The 20,499-nt window shown below is 46.8% G+C and overlaps 1 protein-coding gene across 1 annotated transcript in view; it reads right to left on the reverse strand.

Moving 5' to 3' along the window:
* The window catches only part of PLXNA4 (plexin A4), a gene marked incomplete at both ends in the record, with an annotated part of 353,784 nt that overhangs the window by 134,682 nt on the left and 198,603 nt on the right, over positions 1–20,499 (reverse strand). The window contains one exon of the mRNA XM_080819151.1: positions 14,127–14,258. Coding sequence (XP_080675277.1) covers positions 14,127–14,258 — 132 coding nt within the window. The remainder of the gene's footprint in view (positions 1–14,126; positions 14,259–20,499) is intronic.

Raw genomic sequence — 20,499 nt, forward strand, 5'->3', positions numbered from 1 at the left:
CTTCGGTGCCCATGGCAAATGCAGCAGGATCTGGCATTTGGAGAACCATTGGAGTCTGCCCTTCTCATCTTGACTTGACTCGGGTTTACATTTATAACTAAGAAGTATCAGGACTGTAAGGAGATTTAGGGGCTGGATTCAGTTCCCACAGACAGAAAAGAAACTTGGAATGTTGAGGCTTTACACAAGGAGAGGCCACTGCAAAGAAAGGCGAATCATGACTCCACTGACCCTGTACCACCCAGCATCTCTTGCAAACTGCAGGTGGTGAACACAATCACTAGACAGTAAGCTCCCCGAGGGCATAGATGTCTTGGGCATCTTTGTAAGTTGCCAGCATGGGGACTACCCACAGAGCTGCAGGAACAAAGATTTCTAGGCCTACATAGTCCATTATGGTCATCTGGACAGTGCTTCCTCACTGGTGTGTGGTGGTGTTCTCCAATGCCATGGATAGGCCATAGGTGTGCTACCATGTTGATCTTTTTAGCCCTTGGAGCTGCCAGGAAATGCCTAGAGAAGACGGTACTCCTGGTCCCTCTCTGGTTATGAGGGCACCTCTCTCACCCTAGTGAGCTATAGAAATAAATTCATTGCCAAATGAATCTTAATGAAATAACAGGTTAGAATGCATTGATGGTCCACAAATGGGAAAACTGAGACTCAATCATCAAGACCTTGTGGGTCAAGAACTTGATTCCAGTTAGCCTTACTCTGTGTCCAATGCCTCTTCCATTACCCCACAGCTGCCACACTAAACTGTCAGCAAATAGCCGTGGATGCCAAATTGTTGAAGTTTAGAAACTACTTGGATAAAAACCAGCAGAGGGCTAGATGATGTCATCAGCACTGCCTGAAATGTGAGTTGGATGCCCAAAGCTTCAGTAAACTTATTGCCGGTACATGCAAGATGTTATTCCTAGACCAATGGCTTTCACTTTGACCATGACTCATGGCAAGAGACGCTTTACAATGCAACCCAGGGCGCGCGCACACACACACACATACACGCACATATGTAGTTTCACAAATAGTACTTATCCTTACTGTGCTTGATGGACACTGTTCTTTTCGATTTTATTCTAGTCCATTAAAAAAAAAATTCTGGTCATGACCCTTTAAATTGATTTCATGACCCACTAAATTGATTTCTCGACCCACTAATGTGTCATGACCGGCAGCTTGAAAAACACAGACCTGACCCCATTCCAGCTCTCCCTCCCTCCTCAACCATCAGGAAAATGGAAGGTGAATGTGGAGAAAAGTAAGAAAAGAGACTGAGATAAAAAATAAGGAGGAAGGTGAGAGGAATACCAAAAAATGAGAGAAAGGAAGGAATGGGACAAAGGAAAAATAAATGGGAAATGGGAGACATAATGAGCAAAGGCTAACTCTAGACTGATAGACTGATGCCTATTAGATCAGTTCTCAAGATCCACCATCATATTGGCCATAGTTACTACAAAATATACAAAATATCCCCTGCCAGCTTGTATGGCCGCAGCCATGATCATGCAATCTGCTTGTCTACAGAATGTCTTATCTGTCAGCATGACCTCAAATTCTTTGCTGTCCCTCCCAGAGAGAATGTTCTGTCTGCTGTTCGGTGATCTGGGCTTTTGAAAAATCTGGGAGACGCTGGGTAAATTACTCAAAGATAAAGAAACTGACCATACTGACTCCACCCACACCCATGCACCAAGGCACAATGGGCCCTATGGACTTCGGAGCTGGGTCTTAACAACAGACTGTGAATACACAGTAGATAGTTGCAAAGGTGATAGGAAAGTGAAGACTAGAGATTGAATGAGATTAACCTATGAAACTTCCGCAAAGTTACATACTCTGATAGCCAGTGGGTGTCTAAAGGGTATTGATGATTGCATACCTCGTAGTAAAAACTTTTTGAGGATGCACCTACAATATACGTATTTGTTTATGACTATACGTGCTCTACTTACTAATATCATTGTATTATCAACTACACACAATGTTAGGAAATAAAGGTATGGGATAAGGATTTTAATGTTTATTTTATTTTATTAATGAATGATACAAACATTTTACGACCTCCAAGAAAATTATTATTAAAAATGGTGGGACTGATGTTAGAATCGGCTTCATTATTTACGAGAGTCTTTGCTGAGCACTTCGGGATTTGGGGTTCTGAGGTCGAGGGTTCAATTTATTTTGAAACTTTGCTTTCATGGCTGTCATGATGGAAAAAACGCCTCACATAGACGCATAAATGCAAAAAGAGCATTTTTGGCTATATCGACTAAATCAAGGTACTTCTCTTCGGTTTCATGCACCAATTATGCAAAGATTGTTGTTGAAATTCAGCTGGTAGATTTCCATCTTCTCTGATGTCAATCAGCTATTCTTTCAACTAATCGGAAGGTGCTGAATTTTTATATATATTTTTTTAAAATGGGTCAAAACTCTCTGAAACTCTTCCTTTGGAAGATTGTTTGGCAAGTAGAAAACTCCAAGTTTTAAAAATTTTTAGATAGAAATTTTTGGAGTGTCACACCTACTCATTATCAACAACAAAATCATATAAAGATGAAAATATTTCCAAACGTTCTTTTCTTTCTTTCAAAATGGTCTCCCCATGCTATAAACTCTTCCTAAAAGTGGTTACTTTCCAACACTTAGTTAATGCATTACCTTTATATTGAGGGGGGAGATGAAGTGTTTAATTTTTTAAAGTTATCAGCAAAGTGACATACTTCTGACAGCTGCTTGTCAGACCTGAAAAGATCAGTGAATGTGGAACATTTCAGTTCTTTTAAAAGAAAAAGTGTTTAATTATGTTTCCATAACCAGCAAACCTCTGGGTTGTACAAAAAATCTTCATGGTTACTTCCATCTCAAATTGTAAAGATTCTATTTTGAGAGTTGTTTTTACAATACTGATATCTGTTGCATGTAAACTGCAAACTTGTTGTAATATCTTGAAACTGAATCAGCCAGTAAGAAAACCAGTATCACCGCTGGGAGATAAGGAGCTCAATGCCTTTCTGACACATGGATGCTTGACATACAGACCAAGGCAGGGTAAACAGTACCCAGTACCAACTGTATATTAAATATGAGCAAAACCTAATCTCTCGTTTTAAATAGAAAATAAAAAAGAAGCTCTAAGTGATTTCTTCCTTTGTCCCATTGGATCATTCTTTGTCCTTCTTTGCATCAAAGTGCACTTTAGTGCCACTACACTAGGCAAGCAAAAAGGAAGCTCAGTGGTTTAGAGTTTGTGGTTTTAGGTCTTTGGTGTTCTGGAACAAAACAATGAAAAATAAATGTAATTCTAAATCTCTAAATCATGTGAATTGAGGGATATCAGGTTATCAACACTTATTTAATTGTTGAAGATAAGAGTAATAAATATCTGAAAGTAAACAATGACCCCTCAATTAAGAACCATTTGAGCAGATATAAAATGATAGGATACATTAATTCGGTCCATCCCAAATGTATAACTTTGAATGGCAACAGTAGGTGAGAGGCAGGATTTTAATAATTTTAATAAAATTGGTGGCTTTCAGAGAAGGACAATGAGTTGTCAATTAAGGCTGGGGCTAAATTCAGAGCTGAAGAGGGCTCTAGGCACCTGGGATAGAGGAGGGAATTCAAGTGAGCCCCAGCAAGCCAGAGGTCAGTGAGCGGCAAGAGAAGAAAAGTAGCCTGAGGTCCAAGTGTAAACTTGAGACTCGGATCCAAAGAACCCTCCTTACCTGAACTCAGGGGAGTTAAGACAGAATTCAGCCCATGCCTGGAGATGGAACAGCACAACAGAAGAGAGGCCAAGGTGAGGCTAGAGGCAGGCAGATCACCACCAGCGAGCAGGGAGAGGAGACCCGAAGAGGCGGGAAAGATCAAAGTGAAGTCTTTTTTCCAGTGGAGGATCCATACTCCACCAGCGGCTCTGGGTACTTCCGGTAAAGCCAATTGTGTGGTCACATGAGCTTGGGAGACAGCTCGTTCCCAAATTTGCCACCTTACCCCCAGCTTGGAGACTTCTAATACTCATCAGCACACCAAATGTTCTAAGGTATCTGCTTAACTCAGATTTCTCCAAATATATTTGACCCCCCCCCCAAAAAAAAGAGAAATGTACTGCCGAACTTTGATTCTGAGAAGAATATTTGGGTAATCCTTGACTAATTGGTGCTTAAAGCCATCACGAGGCAAAGGGACAGGTGGGAGGCCTCATTCACCTGTCATGCCTCATGTGTCTATTGCTTGTGACCTGAGACACCTTCACGTTAACGAGACTAGTATTTCTCTCCAAGCCTTGTGGATGAAGGTGGCCTCGGGACAGTAGGACTTTCCCTCGAGGGGCCTTTCCTATCTCCCTGCAGGTAAACTCTGGTGTAAGCCCTGACTCCTGCCAGAGACAGTGGGTCGAGGAAGCTCTCTGGGCACAATGACCACAGCTCCAGCCGAGAGCTGTGGACCCAGGCTGTGGGGCGGCAGAGGATGGGAGGTGTGGCCAATGGAGGCCACCTGCTCTGTTCTCTGCCGCCCAGGCCACCCAGGGTCTGACATGCCTCAGAGGAGACGGAAGTGAGTTTATGAATGATGGGAGGAAAAACAGGACGGGTGAGATTTTAAAAAATAAAACGCAGACGCCATTCTACTAGACCAGCACACTGAAAACAACAAAGAGGAAAACTAAGATTTATGGAGCCCTCGTTTTATGCCAGGCACCGCACTAAATACACTTTCTAGTTTACTCATTGTAACCACCCAGGCGGTGGGCACTTACAGGTGTTTCTGTTGAGAAACTGAAGGTATCCAGAGATTAAATAATTAGCCCAGGGTCCTATAGGCAGAAAGTGGCAGATCCAGAACCAAAAAGGGCTGGTGGCTCCAGCCGCTGCTCTGACCTTCCTTCAAATCATCCCACAGGGAACCAGGTAAAGTTCAGCACCCGCTTGGAATCCTTTCTAAGGAGGACATACCTATTTCTACGCTTGCTTCTCCAGTCCTTCTCTGTTGTGCATGACTTTAAATAAATATCCAGATAGCCTCTCCCTCAACCATTATGCGTTTCCTTGAAATGATGGCATTGTCTTTGAGTCAGTTTCAAATTCATGTCTCCATTGTCTATGCAAAATATCTGAAATGCACTTAAGGGACTCAGATCAGATACAATTCTGCCATTCGTAATTTTTCCTTTTATGCTTATATTGCATTTGGTAAAGTCCTGTGGCATCACTAATGCCAACTAGTCATCTTGAACAATGGCGCAAATTAACATGCATCTATTTACTTTTGAAAATGTCTCATCAATATTCAAACTGAGAACACAGTTCACTTAAGTATCCGATATTCCCAGCCTCTCTTTCAGCAGAACTCAAGCACCAGTCAATCAGTCTCACCGAACTGAGCCACTTCCATTCAGGTGCTGTCCCTAGAGGACAGGGGAGTGGGCTAGGGTGGTGGGAGTCAGTTTCCATCCACACCCGCCCTAGCTAAGAGGAGATGGGAGCTGAGTGGTGCCCGCAGAATTGAGAACCGTCTTGGGAAATACCCCAAGAGCTCTGGCCTTTAGACCAGAGTCCCCATGATACCCACCCAAGTGCACGAGGAGACCGTGTCCTTCAGGCGGCAGGCTGGAGTCTGCTCCCAGCTTAGCCCTCACAGAGACTCCCAGCACAGCGCCTTCCTTCTGCTCTTTTTGATTCTACCCTGTGGCACCGCCTGGGCTGGGAGGGCATGCAGGGGGCACTTGCTAAGCACACATGGTGGGAGGAAGGACCTGGAAGGGGGCAGAGATGCAGCAGCCCCTGGCCCTGTTTGTCCATGCTGTTGGATTCCCCTCGCATGTTGCTAAGTGGAATATTATAGGTAGTTGTCCTTAAAATGGCACTTTGAGTGCCCGGACAGTCTCGGGATGCAGACACCGAGTGGAGAGGTGATGTGACTGTCAAGGCAATTGCCGGAGACAGATGCTTAATGGAGATCAGTATTAGGAGCTGCCAAGGCGTTTCCCTAATCACCTGCCCCTTGCCTCTCCTAGTCCTCCTCCTGCACCACCCCTCCCCCGTCCCCTGCTGCCCTACCTCTATATACTAGCTCTTCCAGTGTTCAGACATGAGGGCAGGGAAACCAGACATTCCCTGTCTTCCCTAGGAGTCCTGATGGATGAAGAGCCAGAAGCAAGTTCAGGTGCCTGGTCTGCGATAACCTCAAGTCCAGTGGGTCTCAGCTCAAACACACTAAAATTCCTTCCCTGCAGCGGAAGTAGAGTACAGAGGAAAACCCACTCAGCCCCACAGAGGCTGCCCAGCTCTGTTAACTAGGGTGGACGGGCTCCTGACTCTTCAGTCTCCTGGAGGGCAGCACCGGCAAGTATAAAGGGAAAGCTCAGGCTTAGTATTGTCCGAGGGGCTTCCAAATGGACAGGGGGCACGCGTGATAGGCTGCCCTGGGGAGCTGGTGCCCAGAGCTGAACCGGCCTTCAGCTACTGAAGTGGGAATAATAATGATGATAATGATGGAAAGAGCTCCCCCAACATCCTGAAAGCGTACTCCATGCTAGGCCCTTTACATAGCTCACCTTTCATCCTAAAAGCCCTGAAAGGTGGTCATTATCATTTGCATTTGACACATGAAGAAATCGAAGTGCCACCTGCACGAGAGATTTGGTCCGGTGGCAGGGCTGGTGAGTGTGCAAAGGGTCTGGATGGAAACCCAAGTTCATGGCCTATTCGGGACCACCCTGTGTGCTCCCTCCTGCATACATTTTTGCCTTCCAGTCACCCCATCTGAGAAATGTCAGGCCACTGTCATTTTCTCTCTTGGGGAGGTGACCGGACTCAATCACATTCAGGTGTTGGAGACTTTATGCCTACATGAGTGAGCACTTGGAAACATGTCTGTTGGAAAAGGAGGGGGCTCCCCTGCCTACTCTTTCTATGGGGTGGGTTGACTGTGTCTGGGGCCTCATGTACCCCAAGAGGCTCAGGATAGATGTTGTAAGACAGCTCTCGTCCCAACCTCCACCAGGCTAGAACTAAGGCAGATTAAGCCAAGGCATCCCCTCCACGGGGCTGCAGGGCACTTCTGGGCTCCCACTGTCGCCCCCACCTCCCCATTCAGGCCTCAACCCTTAGCGAGCCCTTTTGCCTTCTCAGGCTCATTTTAGGGCCTAAGGAGTCAGGTGTATGTTTTCCACGGACAGGACCAGAAGATAAAGAGTGTCTCTTGCCCCCACGGAGAGCTCCATGTGCCTCATGAGAAGACGGGGCTACAGAAAACATCACAGGAGGAACTGAGTGTTCACTTGGCTCCCTGGCCACCGTGCTGTGTGACGCCGGCCAAGCCATTCACTGGGTTTCAGTTGGCTCCTCAGTCCTACAGGGAAAAGGCTGCAGGAGAGAGGCGGCCCCAGCAAGCCTTGAAGGCTTTTCCAGTTCTGGGGTTTTGTGATGCTAGGGGGAAGCCAGGGTCCCAGCACCTGGGGAGTGTAGGAGGCTGGGTCCCTCCAGTTCTGCCACAGTAAAATGGAGATTTTCTGCCTTACAGAGAAGGAAGTGAGAAGTGGGAGCATTTCAGTGAGGGCATGCTGGAACCTTCTGGATCAGCTCCAGACAAATGGGAAGGCTTCCATCTGAGTGACCTCGGGTGAGACACCGCAAGAGCCTTCCTCTTTTTTCAAGTGTCTGAGACAGCTCTGTTTCCTGCCATTCACTCTTAGGGCCCTGCTTCAAGTTCCCTCTCCCAGGAGCTATCAGAACAGCCCGGTCTGGGTGCCAGGAGCAAACGTCCAAATGGGCTTTTCACAGTGTCAGCCATCCAGACACAAATGGCAGCATACAGCCCTGTCCCCTGCAGGGGTGGGAAGAAAGACACCAGATGCTCCTGTCACCTCAAACGGACCTCAGGAGAGATCTGCCCCGAATCCAGAGCCCAGAGGGTCAGAATCGTTCTCACAGGAGCCCAGCGGGGACAGAAACCATCTCTGCGGCTGTACTTATGTGAGATGGAGTCTGTAGATGCCTGAGATTGCCAGACTTCACATTCGCTGCCCTCAGAAACCCCCCTGGGAGGCAGGCTGGGGATGGGAGGGACACTGAGGCACAAAGAAACAGTAATGGTCTCCCATCACACAGCGGGTCCCAGCAGAGGCTCCTTACAGTTCGGGATCCCAGTCCCAAGTAGTGTGAACCTGGCTTGGACCCCAGTACCACCTTCCCTTTGAACCAAACTTCCCCAGGCAAGTGTCAACATGGTAAAAATCCCAGTCACAAAGGGACCCTCTCACCAGTCCCATCCCAACAGGCGCACTGGACCGGCCCTGCGTCACAACCCCGAGCATGGAGCTTGAAAAGAAACATGAAGAACAAGGAAGGGAATAGGTCACCAAGCCTCCTCTGTTTGTCCCTTGGTACACCCGTGCCTCTCTGGGAAGACTTCTCTGACCACTGCTGAAAACGACAACTCTTTTGCTTTGACGAGGTCTTCAGACCCCCACTTACTCTGCCCCATTTCCTTTTGCCCCAAAACATACTGTGAGATTTATCTGGGATGATGGCTCCTTCTTTGCTGTGTCCTCTTGGGAAAACCGCAAGCCCCTATGGTCAAGGTTTTTAAGTGTCTCTTGACACTTGTGTCCCCAAGGCCTAGGCTAGCTAGCACCTCGCCCCTGGCAGATGCTTAGGGAACACGTGTTCAGTGAATGACTGAATCAGGCCCAGGTAGTAGTTTACAAAGCAAGAAGGCCCTCGCTACTTGGCTGCTGGCGTATGCTGGAAGGAGCCAAGAAGCGCTGCCCCAGCTGGCCCTGCCTTCCAAGGAACTCCGAGCAACAGGTGGACCTGCCTCCAGACCCACGTCCTCGGCCCCCACAGGTATCTTGTTCAGGATCACAGCGAGGACTGAGTGTCACTAGCTCGCGGGAGTGTCCCCTGGAAGACCCACTGTCACAGGAGTCAGTGAAACCAAGAACGCCATGAAGGATAGCTTTGGCCCAGACACAACGCACATGTATCTCCAAAGCAGAAGCGAGTGTTTGAGGTCTCTGGCTTTCAGGCAGGGGAGGGCGGCTGCGTGAAGTGGCCGAGATGCTGAATCTGCCACTCGCTCCAGGGCCTAGCGAGGAGACTAGCCTTGCATTGGGGGACAGCTGCTTCTTCCCCGGTGGGGGGCTGCTCCAGGGCCCCTGAGGACAGCCCAGCTCTGCCGCCTCATCTCCTCATTCATCTGCCTCGCTGACATTTTTTCTCACTTCCCTCCCCTCGCTCTGGCAGGTTTTTATCACAGCAGCTGCGGTGTGTACTGACATTCCCTTGGGAGCACGGCAGTCGTAGTAAATATACACTGTATACATACATGCAGATCCGTACAGAGCAGGAAGGAGGCCGATGGGAGACATGCGGGCGGGGACAGACGCAGGAGGAGGTCTGTGTGTGTGCGCACATGCACGTGCACACACGAACACACACATGTATGCACACACAGAAACACACACATGCACACACAGAACACACAGATGCATGCACACATACTCAGAAACACACACACACAAACACACACATGCACACACAGAGAAACACGCACACAAATGAATACACACATGCACACACACATGAACACACACATGCACACACGCATTCTATGGAGATGTCCAGCTGTACACTCACTCTGACACACCGAGGAGAAGTGTATATGGAAAGTGAAAGCCTCGCTGGGTGAGATATAAAGAGGAACTTGCATACTCCTAATAGAGGAAATAATATCCTCGGTTGGAATTATTCAATTTGCAAATAATCATAGTAGGTTGGAGGTGCCCTCACTTCTAGATGCTGAGCCAAGCTCTTTCCACAGGCATTATCTCGTTTGGTCTTCATCAGTGCCCTAGGAGAGTGATACCATTTACTACATCCCCATTTCACAGACCACAAACTGAGGTGTGGGGGATCTCTCCCAGTGCATCACCTATCACCGTCCACTCCCCGTTCCAAGGCAGTCCTTCTGGATCCCCGGAAACACCGAGTATGTGTTTGCCTCTCATGGCCTCTGAGCTAACCGTTCCTTCTCCCTGGAGGAGGATTTGTTCCCAGTTGCCTCCTGCCACTTGGCCTTATCCTTCTTTCTGCTGAACAGTTCCCTTCTTGGGAGGCTTTCTCTGACACCCTTCTTGAAAAGAGCATTCCCCAACATGTTCCTGGCCACCACCTTATTCCCACGGAGTCTGTTCAGTTTCTCATTGTATTCACCATCCCCTGACATTCAGCATTCGTTCATTTACTCATTCATGGTCTGAGTCTCTACCTAAAATATAAGCACTATCAGGCCAGGGATTTTGTCTATCTCATTCCCTCTGAATCTCCAGTATCCGGAGAGTGGCTGACTCACAGCAGGTGCTCAATATTTGTTCGTATTGAATGAAGAAATAAGGTACCAAGAGGGTTAGTAACTTGTCTGTTGTCACAGAGCCAGGAAATACATAACATTGGTATGCATACACATGTACACACACACACACACACACACACACACACCCCACTCCATTCTCTGCCTCTACTAGTTACACCATCCTTACCTTTTCTGACCCTCTAATCACATGACTGGCTCCCCTGACAACCAATAACCCCTCTCTCCTTCTTTAGGGGATTTCCAAAAGTCACCTAATTAACATAAATTCAGCCTGTGATTGGAAGGAGCTTATTACAAATAACAAGACACCCATTTCACTTTTTTTTTTTTTAAAAGATTTTATTTATTTATTTGACAGGCAGAGATCACAAGTAGGCTGAGAGGCGGGCAGAGAGAGAGGAGGGGAAGCAGGCTCCCTGCTGAGCAGAGAGCCTGATGTGGGGCTCGATCCCAGGACCCTGGGATCATGACCTGAGCCGAAGGCAGAGGCTTTAACCCACTGAGCCACCCAGGTGTCCCCCCATTTCACTTTTATGGCTCCTGAAGACTTCAGGAACTGAGGACAAAAGACCAAATATTATAAATATAAGATTCTCCATTGCTCTCATCACTTAGGAAATTCCAAGGATTCTGGTAGCCCAGTGGCAGAAATGGGCATGAAGACCAAATGTATGTTCTTCTTATAAACCACAATATCACAATTAGGTATATATGACTGGCACATCAGATCTATAATAGTTCTATTTAAAAGATAGTTAAAGTAGGCTATTTAAGCTTAAGCAGGTTTAAAGTAGGCTATTTAGGATAAGTAGGTTTACTTAAATAAAAACACAAAGCAAAAAATAGTTCAGGACAGGGTAAAAGTTATGGCAGGGATGAACAGATGACCAAAGTTTGAGAGATACTTCCTTTGCCTGAAGGGTAGTCTTGTAATTATATGTAAGTTTGAACTTGGGAATTAAGAAACGTGAGAGGGAATTTGTATCAGTCCCTCTTTTCCAATTCTGGGTCCGTGATGACAATGGGACTCAATCAATAATTCATTCATTCATTCATCAAATAATTATCAAAGGCCCATTAGGTGAGATTTAGACAGATGACGAAGACATAGGGCTGCCCCCAAGTTGCTGACAGTCTGGTAGGAGAGAAAGACAAGGAGAGAAAGCCAGCCCCGGGTGAGAAGCATGACCAAAGAGGTGTCTAAGCAGACGTCAGCAATCACTCATTGTAGATGGGGACAGCACAGCTCAATTTTGAAGGACAAGGCAAAATTCGCCAGATGAGAAAGGGAGGTGTCCTCCAGGCAGAGCCCACATCACAGCTGGCCATATAGAGACTAACCTGTAGACTCCATTCGGCAAAGCATCCTGACACAGCATGCCTGACACCAACCCACCAGCTGACAGTGGCAGGAATATCCCTAGTGCATTTACCAAGCTGCCCTTGGCTCCAGCTCTACTTGGTATGCTCAGCCAACAAGGCAGCCTGTGGGTTCTTGATAGGCTTTCCACTGGGACTGAATCCCTGCTCCCGGCCCACCTCAGTCTTGACCTGAACTGTTGAGCTCCATACCTGAAAGGTCACCCAGAATCTTGATGCCACCACCTGCCTGATTTCAAATATGGTCAATGTCCAGACACTCCTGTTGAAATGTCATGAGAACAAGAGCCTCCATTTACCAAGACCTTACTCTGTGCCAGGCTTGGTTCATGCCTGTTACATGTGCTATGTCGTTTGATCCTTGGGACGCTATGGGATGTTATTATTACTTCTATGCAGCAGTTGAGAACCTTAAATCTTAAAGAGGTTAAGGAACTTGCCTGAGATCATGCTTAGTACATGGTGAAGCTAAGGTTCATGCTGGGACATTCTGACACCAAAACCTGTGCACTTAACCGTTGTGCTGCACCGCCACTCCCCACAGAGAATGGGCAAACCAACTGGGTACCAGTGTTGGGCCAGCTGTCAGGGGCCTTGGGACTTTATTTTGATGGCGGGCTGCCCTCCATCTCAGTGAAGAGCAGCTCCAGAGAGGATGAATGCCCTGGCCCCATCCATTCCTGCCTTCCTTTCTTTTCCTACAACCCAGAGCTCCCATCATGCTTCATTCTCCAAGCCTGGGTAGGTAATGACCATGGACCACTCTCGGGCGAGCAGAATGCAGAGGACAAGGAGCTCAGAATCCCATCTCTGTTATCAGAGGGGGCTCCCCACAGCTTATATTTTCCATCTTTGGAAGTTCTTAGATAAAGTTCTAAAGGTTGAGAGATCCTGGTTTTCAGGTAAGGTAAGAAATCCCCAAATAGGTCATGCTTTGTGGAGGCAATGGGTCTTCTCCAAAGGAGTCATTCTACCGAGGAAAGCTACTTCCCCTCCATGTCTAGAGCCTCAAAAGTAGGCAGGGAGTGGGGAGTGTGGGCTCCATTGAGAAAGAGCAAGAAAGGAGAGCAAAGGAGCTGCCTCAGACCCTATCCTGGCTCCTGGGGTCAAATGTTCCTCTGTCGGCCCCACATCAGGCAATCCCCAAGCCAGGGCAGCCTCAATGAAGGCACCACAATGGGTCCCAGTGTGGCTGGGTGGGGAGTCCCACACCAAGAGAAGATGTCATCATGCTCTTAGGGAGGGTGGAGCTGCTGTGGGCTGCCAACGCATAATACACAAGCCCTGGGGGCGGCATAATGTGGTATTCATCTCCTTCCCTATGCAGAGAGGGGACAGGCGGAACAATCCAGACTCTGTCGGCAAGGTCCTCTGGGGAGTTCAGGCCTCGCTAATGAAGATGAATAAGAGATGGGATCTGCCCCTCACGGCTGCTGCCTGTGTCACATACATATTTATGGACTGGAGGGACAGCTCCTGGGAATGTCCTACCCCATACAGAGAGGAGAGGGGGAAGGCATGGCAGTGCTAATCCACTCTTGAGATGGGCGTGTCTTGCCGCGCTGGAACACTCTGGGCTGTGAATTAGGGCACTCCAAGACATACTCTTAAATATGTGGAATTTTCAAGGTGATATGTATACCTTTGCCTGCTGTAGACGCATAAGTCCTGGTCTAGGCCAAGGACCCTTGAAGAACTTACTTAGTACTCAGATGAGTTCCAGAAACAAGCCCAACTTTGCTACTTCCTACTCAGTATCAGTTAACAGTAATCCCTGCACCCTCTTGTTCTGCCCGGCTTGGCCTCATGGAATTTGCTGGAACTTCATGCTAGAGTTATAGGTACATGCAAAGGTTCAGAACACGTGCTCTATCATCTCACTTCACGGACAGAGACCCGTGTTTGGAATCTCCATCCATTTGGAACTATTCTATGATGTTCCCTCAACTAAGATGTTTGGGCAACAAATCCTTGTCCACCATAGACCTCCAGGGTCCAAGAGGGTGACTTTGGTAGGAGTTGATACTTTCTGTAGGGAAATCTGGATTAAAAACTTGGGCATTTGTACCATGTTTCTTCAAAAGACAGTAAATGTTGGCCTTGAATCTATACTCACCCATCACTTTGAAGTTAGTGGATTTGTTCTAGACTCCCAGATGTTTTGATATTTTAAATGTTTTATTCCCCCTTTCAGTGCACTCAACCTCAGCCCCCAGGCAATATAACCAAAAAGATACACACTGAGCCGAATAAATCCAATGCCCTCTCTGCAGCTGGCCTCCTGTAGGTTTCTACTGAGCCACAGGCTAGTACTTAGCACAAGACAAATGTCTAATAAAGCCCAAGAGCCTTACCTGCCTTTCTGACATGATGTAGAGCTGCTCGTGGTCCTTGGAGAAGGCCATATCCCGGAGGACTGGGCCGGGCTCTACCACCTGCACCGTCTCATACTGGAGCGCGTTGCCCCTGGGCCCATCCACCCGTATCTGTGGAGAAGAGGGAGAGGAGAGATGATATGAGTTCAGATCCTATACTGCCCACAGTTCAGCTTCAGCCCAGAGACCCTCCCAACTGCTAAGGAAGAGGCAGTGAGCTCTGCCTCCATGATGCCGAGCCTGGGCCCTGAAGAGAAGCCCCCCAGGGGCCTTCTGCTGGGAAAGGCAGAGAGAAGGGAAGGCAGAAAACCAAACCAGGCTCCACAAAGTCTTCAGAGAAAAGGATGGGGTTGGTACTGGGGAGCAGTGGCTGGGATTGGGTGAACCATGGGTAACTGAAGCTGCTTCAGATCAGGGGGCCATCGTGTAACAGAAAGGCAATATTATTTGCTAGATTTGTTCTCAGAAAATAGTGGGTGTGAGAGTGTAGGCTGATTCTTTGAGATGGCTACCCCCATTGCCATACCTTTGAGGGGGAACAAGGCAAGGAGCCAATCCCAGAAGTTTCACACTGAGTGGGCTCATTCTGGCCATTAACTATTGGCTTCTGCTTCAGCCTTAGGAGTAGATGTAGGTCTTCAGACCTCCTGGAGGTTCTATTCATGTCCCCAGGGAAGGGGATGTGAGCATTCCAGGAAAATGCATGTTGGGAATGAGTCATTTCCAAACTTCTGAGAACACCTAGCAGAGCAGATCACCCCTGGTCCATTTGCGGGCCTTCCTAGAACTGTTTGGACAAAGTGGAGACGAGGAGAGACTTTTTGCCCACACCCCCCATAATGGAGGACAATTCTAGAAAGATGGGGGTTTCTCAATGCTGTGTGGTGCTCAGCTGACCTGGGGTGCTGGCCCAGGTCTCTAGAATCAGAATCATTACAAGTCTGGGCTCATAAATTCGACACAATTGCTGCCCAGTACTTATACCGCCACCCACCGAAGTTGGAACCAAACATCCGCAGGGACACAGGGAGAGGCAATAGCTAGGGGATCATCGAACTTGATTATATGCCCCTTGCATAAGACTCTGTAAGGTACCCGTAGTGTAATTTTAGAGGTTTCAGTAATGAAACTAAAGAAAAAAGTTATATCCCATATATTCCCATTATGCACTCCTCTTACTTGTAATTTTTACTATTTAATTTTTAACCCCTCATGGTATCAAGGAGAAGAGAAGTTATTCAGAGAAAATAAATTACAGAAGGGATACCACATTAATGCCAACGGATGACATCAATTCATCTGAAAAGTCGGCCGCCTCTCATTTCCGTTGAATTCACTGAACTCCAACACTAGGTCATTTTGCAGTTTATGTGTTTGCTTTTAGGTTTGTTCCAAGCTCTGTTTGTTTTCCCTTAAAGCACAACTTTTAAGCCCTTCCTAGATGTCAGGCACTAAGAAATGGTTTTGCATGTAATTCCTTATTGGTGTAACCCTCTCAGTCCTGTGGGGTTAGTGGTCATTTGTCCCGACGTGCATGGTCTCTCCAGCATCTGTTCCACCTTCTGCCACCTTAGAGGCAAGACTGGATCCACCCCCTGCTTCCCTGGGGGTGAGGGGGTGCTCCTTGATGGGCACAAGCAATTCAGTTTCATCTCACTCTGTTGCCGCAATGATTAATGAAAACAGGCCCAAGTCAATCAACATATGTACTCAGGGTGAAGCAGGGACAGACAGTGTTTTGTGATCAGGGAAGAGAGAATTGCTCCTCACCCTCAGCACATCAAAGAAACAGCTGACTCCAAGAGCTGCTGGCAGCCCTTTTGTCATAAAGAGGAGAGCTGAAGCCAGGAAAGGTTTACACACAAAGACAGAAAGAATTGGTCTTTGGTGATGTCCCTGAGTCACTGAATCAAAATGACCCCACAGCCTGCCCTCCATCAGATCTTTCTAGTTATTCAAGTTATTTCCTTATTGTTAAAAGAGTAAAAAGGCATTTTTGCAACATCAAAAGTCTTAACTGCTATTCTGATACAAACAACAAGGAAAATGAGATAGAGGTGCAGTCAACAATTAGCCTGAGCTATAAAAGCTGGGGACAGAATTTGGATTCAGTTCGACTCCGAAGTCCATGCTTTTCCTTACGACCCCATTACATGAGACCTTGTTCCTTGGTGGGTTTCACGTTCATTCACTGGGGCGTGCCACCTAGATAAAGGCAGGGGGCTGAGGTCAGCGTCTGTCTCTGGTCTATACGATGCTGGAGGCTTTTGCCAGTCATTCCTGATTTTGATGCTGAAATACTCAAGCTTGACAAATATTTATTTTAAGAATGAGGAAATAAATGAATGCAGCTAAAGCTTCCTTTTGCTGATTTCTCATGAAGCTCATGAAAACAAAACAAAACAAAACAAAACTAATAAAGGCATAGAAAGAGAATACTTTTAGCTCTGAAAATCAAAATCCCTCAGATTCCAATAGCCCCCCTGCTTCTGTGCCCATCCCCACGCCACCAGACGACCATCCTGGCCAGGCCCTTCCTTCATCTGAATGAAATGAGAGCTCATGCAAACCCACTGGGATTACTACCCGAGTCTGACTGCGTGGCAATGGCCTTGGCCCCCAGCCCAGTCAGGCTGCACCCCAGCTGTGAGTCACCTCTGGAGAGTGACAAGAGTGACACTGAGCACTCTGGCTGGTCTCCAGCCCCTCCAGGCTGCTGGCAGGAGCAGGCTCCCCCAAGGAATTCTGGTGGATATGCGTCCCAGGAGGTGCCTGTGGTCTGATCCCCAGGGGAAATTGGATTCAGTGCCTTAGCAATCTTCTTTATCACTGGGCCCCAGCTCCCTGCTCTTTAGCACAAGGCGGTGTGCCGGATGGATGTCGGTGGACATCAGAGGAAACCAGATGAGTGGGGCTGGGGACAGAAGGAAGGACCAGGGAACACCTAGGGCAAGTTTTCACGAGCCTTCCCCAGGGAGGCAGGATAGGGTTATTGTACCCCCTTCCACACTCAGCCTAGGTGGGAAATCAGTCATTGCAAAGGCAGGGTTCCCTCTCCCCATACCCCTACCCAGTCCTCAACTTATTTCAGAAACCAGAAAGGAAAACATCCATTTCACCCATCCGCTGAAAGAATCTCACAAAGATCTTGGCTAAAAGGAGCTTGTGGTAGGACTGGCTGAATGATGGATGATCACAAAATTTAGGTAGAACGATCCAACTCCTGGCTGCTTTGGCCTCACATAAAAGATAGCAACAAGAACTGCTAATGGCGGAGTGACTACCGTGTGTCAGGTCTCGTGCTCGCGTTGTACACCTACCAACTTCTCATTTAAACTTCCTAACTCTGCGCAGTAAGCACTAATATTATCCCACTTACAGGTGAAGCACAGAGAGGTTTAGTAACTTGCTCACGGTCACACAGCTAGTGAATGGCATGGCCTCAACCCTTACCAAGGTCTGACCGATTCTGTCCATGCCTCCGTGTGTTTATGTACTACACCAGTGCCTGTTGAACCAAGTTTCGTTTGGTTGTATAAACCCGCATCCCTTCAAGAAGTGCAAGTCATTGATGTTAAGTCAACATCACCCTGGGAGAGTGGGAGGAACCCTGTCTGCACCTGCTACCGTTCTTGTGGGAGAGAATCATGCATATGAATGAAGATGATGCTGCTGTAAATTTTCCAATAACGAACCCTTATATTTTTGTGTTACCCTGCACAGCATTCTTAAATAACGTCGACCCATTGGATGGTTTTAAGATATTTGTGATGTTGACAACTAGCATCATTGTTCTCATTTCGCTGATGAAGAAACTGGAGAGGAGGGGACGCGTGCTGGTTCTGGGTCTTGCCAAAAGTTTAGTGGTAAACCGAGGATAGTCAGGACTAGAATTCAGGTCTCCTGGTTCCTAGCTTGGTGCCTGCCTCTTAGCCATTTAGATTTTCCCAAAAGCCTTTGACAAGGTTCCACATGAAAAGGCCTTTAAAAATCATGAGTCACTGTGGGACTTTGGGCAGTTTGACCATGGAGAGGGAACCAGCTTAGAGACAGAAAAAGACACGTTTCAGCACGGAGGAGCAGAGCCGGGGGCATTTGCCTAGCACTGGTGTTATGACTTATTTTATTTAATATTTTGAGTAAGTGGTCTGGAGGAGGGAGCAAGAAAGTATGCAGATGAATCTGAGCTCTTTGAGCTGGCAAAAAGGCCAATGGTGGAGATGAATTACAGAAGGGTGATGCATTCTCAGGGAGCACTGGGGAGGGGAACTGCACAGGGGCCAAAAAGCAAGGACTGCGCATTTCAGCATAGCACCTAGGACATGGCCGGTTCTCACCAAGTTGTTACAGACAGGTGTGGGTAGGGGTGTGGCGAAAAGGGAACTCTTGCACACTGTTGGTAAAAATGTAAATTGGTATAGTCACTATGGATAACAGTATGGAGGATCCTCAAAAATTAAAAATAGACCTACTTTATGATCTAGCAGTCCTACTCCTGGGTATTTACCCAAAGGAAACAAAATCAGTACCTCAAAGAGATGACTGCATCCCATGCTCATAGCAGCATGATTTATAATAGCCAAGATATGGAAAGTATCTAAGTATCCATTGATGGATGAAAGGAGAAGGAAAGGGTAATACACACCTATGTGAACACATGTACACACATATATGTTACATATGTATATATATGTAAAACATATATATGTTTATATTTTAAATATATAAAATAAAGCCTTAAAAAAGAAAGAAATCCTGCCATTTTGGACAACATGGGTGAACTTGGAGAATACTATGCTATGTGAAATCAGCCTGACACAGAAAGGCAAATATTGCATGATGTCACTTATATGTGGAATCTAAAATAGTTAGACTCTTAGAAACAAAGACTAGAATGGTGGTTGCCAGGGGCTTGGGGTTGGGGAAAATGGGGAGATGTTGGCCAAGTGATATAAACCTTCAGTTACAAGACAAGTAAGTTCTGAAAACCTAACACAGAGCAATGTGACTAGAGTTAGTAATACTGACTTGTGTATTTGAAATTCACTAAGAAGGTAGATCTTAAGTGATCTCGTCACACCCACAAGGAAAATGGTAGCTAAGTGAAGTGATGGATATACTAATCAGCTTGATTGCACCAATTATGTCATAAGACATACCTATATCACATTGTATACCTTAAACATAGACAATTTTTATTTGCCACTTATGCCTTGATAAAGACAGGGAAAGATGAGTAGTTACTACATAAGTGGTCAACTCCCTATGGGAAAACCCAGCCACATTCTACTAGTGGGACCACAGACCCTGAGCTGATCAAGGTGAGACCAAGGAATTACTCAAAGTGAGAGGCGGGACCATGAAAGAAGTGCTCAGGTCATCACTCACTGCTCCCCATACCCTACAGCAGCTTGAAGGGCCAGCAACATGTCAAGCAGCATTCAAATGGGATTTCAGGGGAAAACAGACAAACAGAAGTCATTCTCCTGGCCAAGTTCACTTGAATACAGAGTATCATGTTCAGTCCACCTCTGATGAGATAGAAACATAATCCAGATGCCTGCACCTGGAGAACAGCCTAGGAAAGATGCCTCAGGCCACAAAGGCAAGGTTGAAATCAAAGGAGATGTGTTGGCCAGTGGCCCTGGTTCAGTTGCCGACAGAGGGACCACCCTGAAGCTGGTGAGGTGACAGTAAGAAGCAATGAGATTTATTACTATACACATCAGGACAAACAAGATTTATTATTTTATGCAACGCAGATGATAGTTGTGGATCACCTAAGCAGTGAGAAAGGATAAAAATAGAAGTTGATTTTTGTTTTAAGGTAGAAAATGTTAAGAAGCTACTAATGTAAATTTAGGTGTTTAGAAGATGTTATTCTCTGAGGCTAACACCAAGGAGAACATCACATCCTGACCCCACATGTCCCTTGAAAGAGGGACACTCCACGTTCATTCATTGTTCATAGGGCATTCATGGAATGCCATGGTGTTCTAGGCTCAAAGCTAGTTTCTGGAGGAGAAAGTTGGGTCTTTGCCTTGTCTTCCAAGGAAGCCTGTCCCCTGAAGGGCTCAGACACCACACAAATAAGGCCAAGTGGAAAATGTTACAGTTAAGTGTGTTCATGGCCCTTGTTCCCTCTTCCCAGGAAATCTGGCTACTGACTAGAGTGTAACCAGGAATTTTCAGTCTAGGCTCCAGTGAGGCTAAAGGGAGCACGCAAGCCATTGTACAAAGGAGCTACCAACATGGTGCCTCCAACTCTGAGAGGAGTTGGAGACCAAATCTCTTCAGTCCAATAGGAAGATTGATCTGGAATAGTAAAACTAGTGGTACAAACAGATTTGAT

This window comes from Martes martes, assembly GCF_963455335.1.
Source record: "Martes martes genome assembly, chromosome: 11".
Lineage (NCBI taxonomy): Eukaryota > Metazoa > Chordata > Mammalia > Carnivora > Mustelidae > Martes > Martes martes.